The following is a 16,567-nucleotide window of genomic DNA, read 5'->3' on the forward strand; positions in this document are numbered from 1 at the left end:
AATAATACAATACGAACTTTAGGATTTAAATTTTTTGTATTTTTAAAAACAAAGTAATTGTATAATAAAAAGCATTACTGAATATGAATTAAATGAAAAATATAACAATATAATATAGTATAATATAATATATTTTAATACTATAATTAATTTTAAGAACCAATTGTTCTTTTAACATGGGAAACAAATATGCTTTATCATATGCTTTTAAAAAAACATGAAAATGTTTTCCTAGTTCAATAACTCCTAAATAAACTATTATGTTCAAGGCCATTCACTGAGCATCATCTTTTCCATAAACCGCTTGGAGCAACAATATAAAAATCCTTGGGAAAACATGTTTTAAATCCTTAAGTAAACTCACCAAAGTCATCAGAGAACAGAGCTAAAGACACTTTCTTAAGCAAAAAATACTACATAAAGTTTCCCCTTTGTTTATGGCCTGGCAGTTGGCACACTATCTGACACATTGAGCATGTGGTGCCAAAGTGTTCTCACCCCATTCACACTCAATTTCAATCTCTATTGTATTAAAAGTAGCAAAAACAAATCCTTAATCGGACAGATGCTTTTAGAGGCTCATCATCTGAGTGAGGTCTGCATTGAGTACTGGATGAAACAACTCAACATTACGCGCACACGACCCAACAAACACATCCTGTGTGCTTAATAAAAGTATATGAAGCAGTTAAAATTGCTGACATAAAGATATAGTAGGCTGCACTTCAAATAGACCAGAAAGCAGAGCGGCCGGCTCATTGATCATCAGCCGTCACTGACGGAAACATGAAAAAACAGCAAGCAACACTCATCCACCCTGGTGTCATGCTTTATAGAGAGTGAAGCGCCCAAAGACCAAAGAGTCTGATCAAATTAGCAGACTAAAGAGATCTGCGACGCACAACTTATTTGCCCTTTCAGCCATGCAAAAGGTAGTGAGGAGCGCTTTGATCTCCCAATTAAACGGGTATACTTATACATGTAAACATGTAGCTGTAACTAATGAGCCTGGGCGATTGGACTTTTCTTTTCTTTTTTTTTTTTTTTACACGACAAAGCCCCCGATCGGCACCACCTCAGCTAATTTGCTTGTTAAATAAACACAAATCACTGGACTGTGACTGTTGTTCTACATGTCAGTTCTGTCTTGCTATTGTTCTATTGTGTTTTGCTTTTTTGTGGTAAATAAACTTGCACTTGACGCTTGCACCATTTCTTGGTCTGTAATTTATTCAAATTAAACTGAAGGAACACAAAAGATGCGTGTACAAAAAAAAAAAAAAAAATTAATACATGCATGCATACATGTGTGTGCCTATAGCCTAAGGCAGTTAGTCCACAAAATACCAACTTAAATTGGGGCCCAAAAATCTGAGACTACTAGTTTTTTTTTTATTAGAACATCATTACAAAATTTCATTATAAGAGTGGAAAGTTCAATGAAAAACAGTAAATGAATTACAGAATCTCTTAATACATGGTTTGTCAATGTAATGACCAATGTAAATGGTCACAAGTTTGCTTTGACAGTGACCTAGAAATAGTGCTGAAATCTGAAATATATATTTTTGTCTTCACTTTATAACTTACAAATTTGTTTTCAGATTGAAAAAAAAAACTCCGATTTTGGCTCCCACTGTAAGACACAAAAGCTGGTCTAAAAGCAGCAGGCCAATGATTCTGTAAGGTGAGAAAAAGGAGCAGAAACTGGTTTTGAGGAGTTTGGTTGAGTGCAATGCTGTTGGCTGCCAAGGCATCGCTGGCGACACGAGGGGGGCCGCAGCTCGGGCCCCTGCACAAATGACAAGTGGCGCTGTTTGCAGCAAACCCCCGATTCTGTCAGTCTTTACTTCTATCGCCTCTCTGTGTCATGTTAACCGCCAGTCACTGCCAGTGCGCCAATTACACAGCCAGGTTCCCGGGCATGCCACACACTCTCTCGTTCTCTCTCTGTTAATAAAAAAAAAGAGAGAAAGAGAGAGAGAGCGACTTCCACAAGACTTGCTGTGCAAGCTTACCCTAATTAACCATCAGCTTAATTAGACAATTTACTGTGTAATTAGCAGGCAATTAGTTAACACCTCTCAGATCGTAGTGACTGCTTTGACAGACCCACTTTTCCAATGCTTATTCCGGAGTCGAAAAGCACCTTAGTTGTTTATTTTCTCATCCCCTCCCCTAATGCATGCCAACTGCATGGAGGCACAGCATAATCACGGCTGATGAGACAGGTACGATGAAAGACACATGTTAGTTAAGCGGGAGGAAGGTGCGAGATGGGGACGTCTGTCCCCCATCACCGCAGATGGCTCCTCTGCATTACAAACACTTCTTCGGGATGTTTTCCCTGAGGGGAGAACGAGAGAATCCTCGTCAACGATCTGTGATTAAACAGGGGGCGTGAGGACAATAATGATACATTTTACAATGCAATCATGAGGTAGTTCTCGGTCAAAAACCTCTCGTCAACAGCCACTTTAGCTAAGCCACTAGTACACAGACTGTTATTAAACAGCATTGTGTCTCAAAGAAAGCAGATATTATGAAGCCTGAACTAGATTTTTACGTTTCTTGAAGGTTGCCAGAGCGTTATTACATGGTTGTTCTGAGTGGTTTCTAAAGGATTGCTATTATAGGTGGTTGCTTACCGACGTAAACGAAAAAGAACATCTTCGTCTTAAAATCGTAAAAGTTTTTCACCTAATTTTATTGTTACAAAAAAAAAAACATGCGGCATATCACTTATGGGGATAGACTAATATGTCAGCCGATATTTGATAGTTTGAGATTATCAGCATCAACTGTTCTAATTAGAAGACATTTGTAATTCTGCCTAGTATCTGTGCAAATTATCCGTTTTCAACAGTTTTCAACATCTCAGTATCACTGAGGCTAAAAAAAAATTCTGTAAACATGGCATCGTCTCAAGAAATATCTGCGTACTCACAAAACCACTGAAACCGATTCAAAATGCCAGACCAGTATGTGGCGCTGTAATTCTGCCACAGAGATACATTAGAAATGGAGAAGAAGACTTGAAGCATGCATAAACCTTGTGCGCTGTATACAAAAATTTTTTCTTTAGTAATTTTAGATTTTTCTTTAGTAAAGCTAATAGGCTCAGTAGCTTCTGCAGCACGAATGCAAGCATATAGTCCACTATTGTTGTTGTTGTTGTTGTTGTTGCTGTTACGTGACGTAGCGGTGTCTGACTAGGGTCGAGACGTGGGGTGATGACATCATCGTTTCAAAATATATACGGATTGGCTGTACACACGAAAATGCAAGGGTGTCGTTTTCAGATTTATCCACTCTGGGACCAGGTTTCAAAAAAATAGTGGTTTCAGGCTCCCAAAACACCGAATCCGATTGGACGAAACGGTGATACGATATAAAATTTACACGCGTCTCCGTGTGGACGAGATACTACAGTTTTTAATAATCTTTTGAATTAGATTTTATTTTCATATTTTCTGTTTTCATTTTCATTTTAGTTAAAGTTTTAGTAATTTTGTGTGTTTTTTCATTATTAGTAGTTTTTGTTTATTTTATATGTCTATATAGTCTTTTAATTTTAATTTCAGTTAAGGTTTATTTTATTTCAAGTAATTTTTTATGTTTTTAGTTTTAGTTAACTACAATAATGCTGGTTTTCCTATTTTATTTTTTTTATTTCATTAAAAATTTAAATAATTGTATCTTAAATAAAGACCATTTTAATTAAAAGAAAATTAAAAAAAAAGAAAATAAAAAATGTAATGTAAAACATATTATTCAAAATTTTAGTGTCTGCCAAAAGAAAAATCATGTCATATCACTCATGGCAACAGATCAATATATGCTATCGGCCCATATTGATCATTTTGAGACCGTATTAATTGTAGCAATTAAAAGAAAATTTTAATTGTGTAACTGTGTACATTTTCTATTTTCAAGTTTTATTTAAAGAAATTGTGTATACCTCATTTGCCAAGTTAAACTATAAAATGACATTGTCAGCAATATATGACCATCATGCACTCTAGATATCAGTATCAGCTTTAGCAAACACCAATAATTAGTTTTTTTAAGTGAGTGAGTGTGTGTGCGTGTGCGTGTGTGTGTGTGTGTGTGTGCGCATGTATAGGGACCCTCAATAGAGTTGTGCTAGCTACTGTTTTTCGCTCTCTCTCTCTCTCTCCCTCTCATTTCACAGCAGGCCAGCATGCAGCTATGGGAGGCTATACATCCCTCCGCTTTAACTCTGTCACAGAGCTGGAAGTGCAGAAATGGCTGTGTCACTTCCAAATACTCTCAGGGGGCCCCATCCCAGAATTCTCTCCTGCTGGTGTGAAATGGAAATGAACCTGAATACAGTGCATGCTGGGTTGTGCCAATCTCCAGCTACAGCGAGCACTCTAAAGGAACAGAAACAGCTCTCCTTAGTACTAGTGAAGAAAAATTAATAGTCATGTTTTTCTTTTTCTTTTCTTCATTTAACACATGCATATGATGCTTTCTGGTAAAGCAACAAAAAAAAAAATCCAATGTGAATTCAAATTGAACCTATTTACAAAAAAAAAAAATAATAACAAACCTCACTGGTTCTTGTGTGTGCAAATAAATCTGTTCCAACAATAAAAAGACTTGAATTAAGCCGGTCGATTCCAGTTTTGGTTACCTGGATTTTCAATGGAGGGACAGAAACCTTTCAGATTTCATTAAAAATATCCTCATTAGTGTTTTCGAAGATTATCTAAAGTCTTATGGGTTTGGAACGACACGAGGGTGAGTAAATGATGACAATTTACATTTTTGGATGAACTGTCCCTTTAAATGTGCAGAACCATGTATTTCACGGAAAACATAATAATAATAAAAAAAAAATATATATATATATATATACACACAATATTTTTTTATATTCCTAAGATAATATTCATGGAAAAACAAGTCCAAGTCCAAAGCTATAAACATAGCACATCCATATCAGAATATAAAACTGTATGTAAATAAATAAAAAATCAAGTCCATTTCACAGCAGACTGAGACATACAAGCTTGTGAGATACAAGCTTGATGAGAACAAAACTGACAGAATATCTCATTATCCCATCCTGGGACCTCTAGCCCTTTTGCACCCGAAATGCTCATTTACAGAGTTACACATTACCAGCGCCACCTATTAAACACTCAAACCATAAGAGGGTGTGTACGTGTGTATTGTGAGTGTGCATGTGAGGTTCGCGACCTTTAACCTTTCTGTTCTTGATAAAAATGCTGCAGTTGATTAAATCCTGGTTGCTAATTAGCAGAGAGACATATAAAGCCATGCAGAAGATGCCGAGAGAGAAAGTGACAATAGTGTGCGGTGGGGTGATGGGACACATCACACTTCATCTGTGTTACCATGGAGCTTCATCCAACATTTCTCATTAAATTAAAAACCTTGATCTGAGATGTACAGTAAATGTGTGTGTGTGTGTGTGTGTGTGTGTGTTTGCGTGTGTGCCAGCTTCCCCGTGCCATTTCTTTTGTTTTAACTGCGGTTAAAAAGTTGAGAATCTTAATACATCTTCACATTTAGTTCATTCAGATTTGCCCACTAAATCCTCCTACGCCGAAGTGAGAAGGCACGTTCAAGAATAGACTGATGTGCGGAGAAAGTTTCGCAAGATAAAGTTAAAGTTTAAGAGCTTTCTATGGTGGGCACAAGTCTAGCGGGTCAACAGCAATCATTCCTTACTCTTACAGGTTAAAGTGCTGGAAACCTCACGTGAAAGACACAAAGGAACTATTAGTGCACAAGTATAAAAGCCAACGGCTAAAACTAGCACCTACAGGCCCCTTTTGAGGTGCTGATTGGTGGAAAACTGGTGCCTTTGCCAATAATCAGGTTAGCTCCAATTACAGGTGTGATTTAACCAGACTTGACCAGTCAAAAAGCTAATTGGGCTCAGTTGCCTTCGGATCTCGGCCTCGGCCGTGGTGGTAGCCTACGAATCTGTAACGAATCTGTCTGAAATGGGCCAAATGTATCAATCACACATCTAACAATCCAGTATTTGGTGTGACACACAACAACAACAAAAAAAAACATCATTCGTGAAAAATGGATGTAATGCCAGTGGGTTATTTGGAAGACGGCGTCCTTTGCCCTCTTTTTCAAAGGAGTAGCAAGAAAACAACACGTTTTCATATGCTATACAGTTTATTAATCCTAATTAACGGTCACAGAGCTTTGCTAGGCAGTTCTGCACCGGTCTAGCACGCAACCCGAGCTAATTAGCGATGCCGAGCACAAACGACGAGACCCAGAAGCGTGAAGATTCTCATATTCGAAGACAATCCTCTAAGCATCTCAAATTCTATCAATAGCATGCGGCGGTAATGTTACGATTGGGGGGGCGGGCGTGAAAAAAAAAAGCACAGGATATTAAAAAAAGAGAAATCCCCTGTGTTTAAGGTGGGTGATAGTGGTGTAGCGGCTGTTCATTCATATTGACATTAAGAACTTCTTTATCTCTTTCCCCTAAAGAAAAGCCCCCTTACAATCTCTCCCACTGAGCACACAATAAAGAATTATATGATTTCTGTTTATCGAGATATCAGGTGGTATTTCGGCATATGCTGGCGGGAAATAGATGCAACAGTGTATTACAGCCCAATCTGGCATCTACAAATGTCAAGAGTAAAGCAGGACTAGAGAGAGAAGGGGGTGGGGGGAAAAATCCACTCTTACGAAGTTCACACAGACAACTTTGCAGCTGACCATCAGTCGTTCACTTCCTCTTTTAGTCAAGAAAGAAGGTTGTCGGAGAGGGAAGATAATGTGATCTTAAGCAAAACATCCAGATGGTGCACCGAGCTCCCAAGGTAAACTGACGCGGGTGCAATTTCCAGCTTCCATTGTAACACGTTTCTCACCACCTCGTGGGCGTAGAATACGTGGGGGACGTTGGGGACGTGACTCCCCACCCCCACTTTTAAGAAAATGTAAATTCGTCCCCAACACTTTTTCAGGCAAGTGTGTTCACAAAGATGTTTTAAAGGGCCAGTGTGAATAAATGTAGATTTAAATGCAAAGAGACAAGATAGTCTATGACTGGCCTGACGTTTCTTTCGTATCTAAAACGAGGCGATGTGAACATTATTGATGTGAACATTACCTCTCCTGTAGTGTTTCATTCATACTCAAAGCCGGAGGGCGCTCTCGCACAGAAAGTCCAAAATGGACTCATAGAAGGAATAACTTAAGACATGCCAGGAAATCCCTAATATGGACAAAGGCATCCAGCTATTGCTGTAGCGAAGCTGAATAAAAAGCAGAAACGTTTTGACTTATGAAACTTGAAGATGATGAATACACGATTGCGACAACATATGGTTCACAAGTGTTTTGCATCTCCAGGTAAAAAATAAAATATATTAATTATGCAGTGCTAACTTTGCCTATCATTTATTACAGTATAGAACCTATAAAATATATTTTCCGCATTATTCTGCGATAAAAGTTGAAAAAAGTGTTAGTACATAAACCAATCATAAAATTGTCATTAGGAAAATATAGAAAAAAAAATTATCGTACAAATTATTCGTTATTGTCCAGCAGTGTAGGCTATTTGATTTCCTAGCCAATTAAAAATAAGAGATAAGAAAAAAATAAAACCTGTCAATTATACCCCCAAATTTTTTTTTTAATAAATTAATAAATAAAATACAGTTGACATTTCTGTCCCCCTCACTTCTGAAATGATGGCTATGCCCCTGCACCACCTCTTCCCTCCCACTGCCGTTTGTCTCTGGAAATAAAAAGCTGACCTTTTCCGAAGGGCCGGCACGCAGTTTATAAAAGCAGACATGGAGGCAGGTGACAGGCGTCTATAAAACAGGAACAGCTACATCGCTCACTCACACATCAGAGCAGGAGAAACATCATTTACACACTTTACATGCTGTCCCTCACCGTCTGAAAACAGCTGAGTGCCGAGGACCATGGGTCGGAAAAAACAATTTGACTCAATCTTTCCTGCTCCTGCCTCCTGTCAGTAGCATATGAAACTCCTGCATTACTATAGCGATGTCTATCACGAGTTTGAGTGCTTGTCTTTCAGTTTTAATCTTGGGGTTTCATTTAGCATTTATTTATTTTTGTTTAATATCCCTAGTGCTGCTAATGAGTGGAAAGCAGCCAACACAGAACAAACATGTTCCTGATTAATACTGACTTTGCTAAAAAGAGAGAATATTTCAAGTTAATAAAACAGTGCTTTTGAATTGTAACTGCTATTTTTTAATGCCAAATTTGATTATTTATCATAGAAAAAGAATAATTAAAACTATTTGAGTGCATGTTCATTTTAGCGACAACATTTATAATCATAACAAATCATAATCACACTTAAATGGCTTTAAGCACAGAATAAAGAGGAGGTGAAAATAACATCTGTCATGGTGTCATATCACCTTTCTCTCGACAGATTCATCTGTTAATTAAATCAAATAAGAGTCTAAGAAAAATACACTATAATTGTTGTTACCGGAGATACTGGATGAAACACGAAGGAAAGAAAGAACACAAATGAGAGCTCACATGACAAACGTGATAAAATGGAGACATGCTTTTAAGAAAAAGCCCTGTAATCTCACGTGTCTCGTCTGAAGTTTCAGAAGAGATCTCAAATCAATGCTCAGATCTGTCATGACACCACAGCATGCAAACAAAACAATTTCAATTTTCAATGCCATTTCGTATCAAATTCTTCCTAGACCTGCTGGTTAACATTAAAGCAAAATTGACCCTATTTACTGTCTTGTTCAACATACATCCTACATTTTTTCATATCAAATATCCTGTTTTAAATGTAAATATATCAGATATCGAAACTAAAATGGGGGGATTAAAATAGGGAATGCTGTTTCATGTTTACTTTAATGTTACAGATCAATGTTCTTATTGCATGTTAACAATTATTTGATATGTAATTATTTTTAGGAATTTGAGGACAAACACTGGAGACAATGCAGATACTTAAATTAAATGAGAACACAATTAAATCTCCTGCGCCAAGTATTTTCAAACCAGTGTTGATAACTAAAAGTTAAACTATTAAAATTTGTTTTCATTGATTCAAATAAAGCTTAAATAAAATAAAATTAAAATATATTCGATGAAACTCTTAAAATATAAAAAAACCTTGAATAAAATTTGAATAGAAATGCTGTCTTGGCTAAATAAATAAATAAATAAACTGAAGTTACTAAAATTATTAAAACTAAAATAAGAAAGCTAAATAGAAATATAAGAAAAACTAAATAACTATTTAAAATTAAAATGAAAACTGAACATATAAAACTAAAAGCTAATTCAAAACATGAATTAATAATACAATACTAAATAAATAATACTAAAATAAACACTTGGGGGTGCTAGGGGCCCTACATATAAATGTAGTAATGATTAGTAATAAAGCATATAGTAAACTATAGTAATAAAAACAACATGAACATATATTTAAAATGAAATAAAATAAACAAAATAAAATAAATAAAGTGCTACGGGGTCCACATACATATTTAGTAATGAATAGTTATAAAGAATATAGTAAAATATGTTAATAAAAACAACATGCAAATGAATTTAAAATGAAATATTTAAATAAAATAAATATGTTTATTTATTAACAAATATGGGGATTGTCATATCTGGGGTCCTTGGCATTAAACGTTTGAAAACCCTGAGGTATGAAAAACAATACAATTTTACTCTGTCTCTTTTGAAAATCCAAAACAAAAAACACTATAATTTGATGTGCATTATGTGCGCTGTTCTAAGTACCTTGTCCAACGAAAAGGTTTTGGTGAGGGCAAAACCCCAGCCCTGCTCGAAGGCCCTGCGGATCATGGTGGTGCTGGTGGTGGGTGGAGCGCTGGCCAGCCCAAACGGGTTGGGGAACGTGATGCCGCACATCTTCACACTGATGTTCACAGTGTCTATGGGTGAGTAGAAGAGGGGCAACTGGGGTGGGCCGCTGACCGTCCGCCCAAAGATGGACTGTAATGACAAACAATCACAGCACACGTGTAAGACTTCATCTAAGGTATTTTCTACTTTGTGAGAGGGGAAATTGACAGCATTCACACAGACAAAGCTCCAAAGCCCGGCAGAAAGCTCGCGGTCGCTCTGAATGCAGGTTTCTGAAGGTTACGCCGCTTTTGTGGGCCGCCACACATGTGCATTTAAGGCTACAATAGAGCAGCTGATCGGAGTGAGATAGCGGCGTGTGTTTGTGCGAAACCCCGCAGCATTGTTTATCTCTTCACATCGTGGCACAAAAGCGGCAAATAGCAGTCATACATCAGCTCTCTCTCTAATGAGCCTCACGTTTATCAAACACGTATGATTGCCCTTGTGGTGATGTCACAGCCGCATAATGAACGAGGGGGTGTCAAGTGAAGAGAAAACGAGAGCAGGAACATGACAGCCCACATCCTCCACAGAGAGGCCTCGTCACTGGGAAAGAGAGGAATCTAGTGAGAAAAACACCAGAGACAAACAACTAATGCCGAGGGACGTTCCTGAATCCACTTGGGCCCTGACGGATGTTGTAATTGTCAAACACTTTGTACACCAGATAGATCTTTGGCAGATGATACGCTATTGACTTTTCTTTTTTCAGAAGTACTTGAGGTAATTAACCACTAAGATTTAAGATTATTTGAGGAATAGTTTGCACAACGAAAATTCTGTCATTAGTTACTCACCCTCATGTCGTTCCAAAGCTGTGTGACAAAAAAGGACTGAAGATTGTGTTAGTCACTTTTTTACATGCAATTACAACGAACTGGGAGCAAAATAACAAAGCTTCGAAAGTATCATTAAGTGATTCAGAGTTAACTGAGAGTCCCTTCTATTTGACTATAGACAGCCAGCAACAGCAATGCCTAAAAACGAAACTAAAACTATTATTTTTCTATTTGCAAGCACTTTTCTTTCCTTGAGGAAACATAATTCTAATTTATTTTATTGAAAAATGTATGAAACATATCTAAAAAAAACATGAGTAATATTAAATGCCCAGGGACAAGTACATGAACACACCTCAGAGCTCTCAGGTGGAACTTGTTGTTGAGCTGATCTGAGAGCTGTTCTTACATTAGTCTTGCAACCTTTCTGCAAATGACTCTATTGGTTCCCTCAGCTGCGGTCCATTACCGTAAAAACAACAACGCAATCTGTTGCCTTCCCTTGAACACTACATATGGTAATTTCATCAGCAAGTAAACAGTTATCTCTGCTTTGCTCTGGCCACAGACATGGACAGACTATTAACACCTCGCTGATCCACCACTGCTGGAGAAGAGCTGCACTTAACCGTGAGATTCCCCCATATGGAGGTCAAATACAGTACCTTCAAGAGCATAACCCCTTATATCTTAGAGCACTCAACGGGACATTTACTTTGAAATTAATGCTATTATGGCACAGGTCAGGAATGGCTTTATGATTCTGGTCTTTTATAACATGTTTTACACATAATGTCAAAAGTTAAAAACAACATGAAATCAAAATGAACCCTACTAACTTGCTAAATAATTGTCAGTGGTCTTACATGTGAATACATGTGTTATTTTAATATCATTGGGATACTACTATAGTTTTTATTAAGTATATATATATATATATATATATATACACACAAACAAATATTATATATTTATTTAACTTATTTTAGTACATAAATTTAAACTAAATTAAAATGAGAAATTATGAGCAAATATGAGCAACTACCTGAGATGATATTATATATATATATATATATAGAGAGAGAGAGAGAGAGAGAGAGAAATAATAATAATAATTATAATTATAATAATAATAAATAATCAACTTAATCATGTTGTAATGTGTTAATGCTAAAATCCAGAAAAAGTGTAAAAGTATAAAAATTCCTAAATAATTAACTAAATAAATATTATTAAAATAAAAACAAACAAAGTAACAAACATTAATAATATAATAAAACAATAAAATATTAATACAATAAAATAAACACAAATAAATAGACATTTCACAACAAACAAAAAGATGTTTATTATTATTAAAAACAAACAAGAAAAAAATATAAAGTAAATATTATTAATAAATAACTTGCTTTTCATTATCCAATCAATCAAATTCCAGTTGTCCAGATCATTATTTCCAATATTCTATCTGGCATGGATATAAGACACATTACAAAGGTTACATCTAATTCACATTTACTTAACAACAAGTAAGGCAGGAAGAGATTTTTTTTTTAAACTTCAGAATAACATGCACTGATAATCATACAAAATAAGTCCAAGAACATGTATTAAGATCACATTTTTTATTCCACAATTTTTGATATCATGTTGACTTTACAGTCATCTGTGATGCAAAACACTCACGCACAGCCTTCATTTCTATCTGCCCAAGAATAAACTGTCATATAGTCATGCAAGCAGTCAGTGTTTTGTCACATATATCTTCATAATTACATAATACACGTCACGGCTCCTTCATTTCAGCTTGGATTCTGACGGTTTTGGTTTTGTTGGTGTACGGGTTTGATGGCTTTAGCAGCATGAACAGCCACTGATGTCTCTGCAGGGTCTCAGTCTGCGCGTGCATGTGTGTGTGTGTGTGTGTGTGTGTTTGACAGGCAGGGGGCCTCCATAAGCCCCTCTCAGGAGCCCAGGCTGATCTGGCTCAGCTAACGGGACAATCCTAAGTGCTCTCTCTCTCTCCCTGGCCTCCCTCCTTCACTCTCCACAGTTACTTTGCTAGTAGCAAACTAATTAAGCCGAACAAGCTCGTATCTCCGGTGCCTCTGAGGTGAGATTTACGGAATAATCCTGTGCGGAACAGCATTCTCGCTGTGTGGCCCCGGCGTGCGGTTCTGCCGCGTGAAGCCACAGGAAGACCATTGTCCTACCGCCTGCTATAATGCTAATTTATTCCTTATTGTGCTCTGATTACTCATAAACATACTCATATTGAGAGGCTTTTGTATCCAGCAGTGTCACAGCTCACTCTTTGTAGAGAGCATGTAAAGCCCTCATCTACATAATTAATCAGCACTGCAAATCCTCCTTTTCCATTGGGTTTTGTGATCTTAACACGGGACATAATCAGGGCAACATCTGTTTCCTTCTCATCAGAACAAAAACAAGTGTTTTCAAATGTGGATTTGTTGAGAAAATGAACTTGGGTGTGTGTTTACGGTGACACAATATTGTCATTTGGGCAGCTGACATGACATCTCACAGCAGGGACGGCAAAGTCCTGCAGTGTGATGATACACTCCATCTTAGAGCATTATAAATGGCATTTTCGGTAACTATTTTATAATTATTATGTGTGCAGCTTGTGTAACCTCATCAGGCTCCAAAAAGAACAAAAAAGCATAAAATAGTCTCATACATCTCATTTCATCTCATACAATAGAAAAAGACCTAAAGCAGACATAAAAAGTCATTATTATATGCTGAAAATCTTTCTTACATGATGACATCCAGAAAAGTCTATTAAAAATTCCTCAATAAATAAATAACTAAACATTAATAAAATAAACAAACATAGATGTACTTTTTATTATTATTAAAAACAAGCACACATAATGAAAATAAATAGTATTAATATATTACAATTATTATTCATAAATAAATACATCTATTAATACATTGCTTTTCATAATCCAATAAATCAAATTCTAGTTTTCCAATATTTTCTGCTGAATATTCTGTCTCACACGTAAATAAGACACATTATGAAAGTTACTTGCATCTTTCACATTTCTTTAGCATCAACAAGGAAGGTAAGAAGACATTTTGTCCAACTGATATACATTTTTATTTATATATTTAATATTAAAATTGATTTAAATTAAAATTGATTTCAATTTCTTTCAATTTCATTTGCACTTTTGTGCAAGATGCATCACGACACATCAATAAAGTCAAACGTCATTGGTTGGTGTGCATCTCATGATCAATTACAGCACATTTGAATACATTTGAAGTGCGAATGAGATTCAACAGCTACAGCGTAAAGGAAGATTTTTTTTTTATCCGTCACACAAATACGTGAGGCTTCCGAAGACTTGGATTATAGTTCAATAGTCATGTAGATGCTTTTTTAGCGTGTTATTTTTGGAGCTTAATGGTCTGAATAGCAGGGTAAGAGCAGCTCAGATATTGTGTAAAACATGTCCACATGGATTTGGTACATCACATGGGTGAGTGAATGATGACAGTTTGAATTTTTTGGTGAATTATCCCTTTAACTTTATTCCTGAATCCTTTTTCAACTACTCTAGAAAGCAAGCAAGAAAGAAAAGCACCTGTAAGTATCTGTGCATGTGCCAGGAGGCCTGTTTCCCATCATTGACTGCTTCCACGGTGGTATTGGCCAGACCGGCCACATCGCCCCCAGCGAACACCCACGGCTCACTAGACTGCATGCTCTCTGGGTCCAGCTCAGGAAGCCCCCATCTGTTTAACCTGATGGGAGCCATGGCCTCGATCACTGCAGAGAGAGAGAGAACTGATAAAGAAAAGGGTACATTTATGAGAGGAAAGAGGTAACATGGAAAAAGACCTGCAGAAAAGGAAAAACCTGATAGACTGGAAATGGCAAGAAAATAATACGAAGTCACTGACAAGACAAATGACGAGAGCTTTTTTCCCCCACTGGCGTTTCTTTTTCTTTTTGCGAGGTTAATGTAACATCTCCTGGTGCATTTCATTCACTGTTAGTAACGTTAGCCGGAAGATAGTCTGTCAAACTGATCTACATTCTGAAATGACCACCCCTCCTCTCTCTTGAACGCACACCATCCATCTTCTAAAGGCACGGCTGCTCGGCATAGACCTCGTCCTACATTTATCAATGAAGAAAATTACAAATACAGATCTAAGGACTGGATGCCCAAGATTTATTGCACATTATGAGGATTACTATGGAGGAATGGAACTCCTCTCTCTCCTTATTGAGTAAAAAAGTCAGCTGTATATTGGACAATGTTATTCAATCACAAATGACAGAATATCATCAGCCATGGAAGAATTACATTCATTGATTTTACTTTATACAACCTGAAATGATAAGAACATATCTGTAGAAAATAATTATAAATTATTTCAAAGTATTATAATATAATAAAGCACTCATTTAAACATAAATGAGAGATTTAAAAATCCTTATTTGTATACCAAGGCAGAAGGTATTACAAATTCTATTCTATTCTATTCTATTCTGGACCCCTGCTCAAGAGTGTGATGTCACATCATTGATGATTTCTGAAGGACCAGAGTTTTTGAATATTAGTTTTAATAAACAGTGTAGATGCTCTGGTGACTGTTTACACAGTATATCAAAATCATTTACACACTGTTTTCCATTATATGTCTCCTTTAATAACAGAAAGCAACAAGCATGCACACCAACAATCAGATTTTCTAAACACTGAAAGTCAGAATTCTGTACAAACTCCAAACACCACAGCCCACCCAATACTTCTAAGTAAAAATAAATTGAATTTTCCTCTTCCTCCTCATAACTAAGATTTCGATGTTCCTGCGGGCGATTAAAGAGACCGGCTGAAGAGAAGTGATGTTAAGAACAAAGTTGTAATATCCTCCAGTGAGCTGGCAGGTCAGTTCAAAGACAGAGAGGAAGAGAGATTGGCTCCTACACTTGACACTGTGCCTGTAAATCCTGATCGTCAACACTTTTTCTTGCTGTTCTTCTGCATTCTTTTTTCCCCTTTATCTCCCTTTAATGTCTAGAGTTCTCTGCAATTGTCTAGACCTCTTCAACAGCCTCACTTATCCACACAGAGATGCTAAGAGTGAGTTGTTTTTCTTTCTCTCCTGTCTGCTCTGGAGAGGTAGCAGAGTGTGTCAGGCCTCTCACAGCCCTCAGAGATCATTCTTAAGTAAAGCAGCAACTCTCTCTCGCTCTCTCTCTCTACCCATGGGCATTCTCCTCACTGACAGATGCAAATTGCAAGGGTCCATTAAGCAGAGGAATCCACACTGGATAAAGGAGAGGATGGGGATTGTGGACCAGCACACTAGGATAGTCATCATTCCATCAGAACATTCCCATTGTTCTGTACTGCAACAGCACAAATTTCAGTGTTAGTCAGTTGGTTTAACAAACTACAGGGACAGTTTACAGAAAAATAATATTTCCGTCATTTACTGACCCTCATGTGATTCTAAACCTGTATGCTTTTATTCTTAATGTGGAAAACAAAAGTAGAATTTTTGAAGAATTGCCGATCAGCTATTGACACAATGAGTCAGTTCTCAGGGGAGAAAAGTAATAAATATAAATTTCAAGGTCACTGCTTAGTCCTATTTGAAGTTATTCTAACAGGAGTTGAAGGGCAGTTTTTTGTGCATATTTCATAAATTAATTGTATTCTGAAGCACAGTATAAAAACTTAAATGAGATGGCAAAGAAGGTGTAACTTTAATTCTCGCTGTAGAATTGTTGCCGCCGCCGCCATGTCGTGGAGACGCTGTGTTTCGTTGTGAAAGCGAAACTACTTTGTTTG

General features: G+C 36.8%; 1 protein-coding gene across 1 annotated transcript in view; it reads right to left on the reverse strand.

Annotated features, from left to right (window-relative positions):
• Nucleotides 1-16,567, reverse strand: part of LOC107677268 (dihydropyrimidine dehydrogenase [NADP(+)]-like) — a 186,546-nt gene that overhangs the window by 82,636 nt on the left and 87,343 nt on the right. Inside the window, exons 12-13 of the mRNA XM_016472113.1 lie at nt 14,345-14,529; nt 9,817-10,032 (exon numbers count right to left, since the gene is read on the reverse strand). Coding sequence (XP_016327599.1) covers nt 9,817-10,032; nt 14,345-14,529 — 401 coding nt within the window. The remainder of the gene's footprint in view (nt 1-9,816; nt 10,033-14,344; nt 14,530-16,567) is intronic.

Source organism: Sinocyclocheilus anshuiensis, unplaced genomic scaffold (genome assembly GCF_001515605.1).
Source record: "Sinocyclocheilus anshuiensis isolate Anshui unplaced genomic scaffold, SAMN03320099.WGS_v1.1 scaffold392, whole genome shotgun sequence".
Classification (NCBI taxonomy): Eukaryota; Metazoa; Chordata; class Actinopteri; order Cypriniformes; family Cyprinidae; genus Sinocyclocheilus; species Sinocyclocheilus anshuiensis.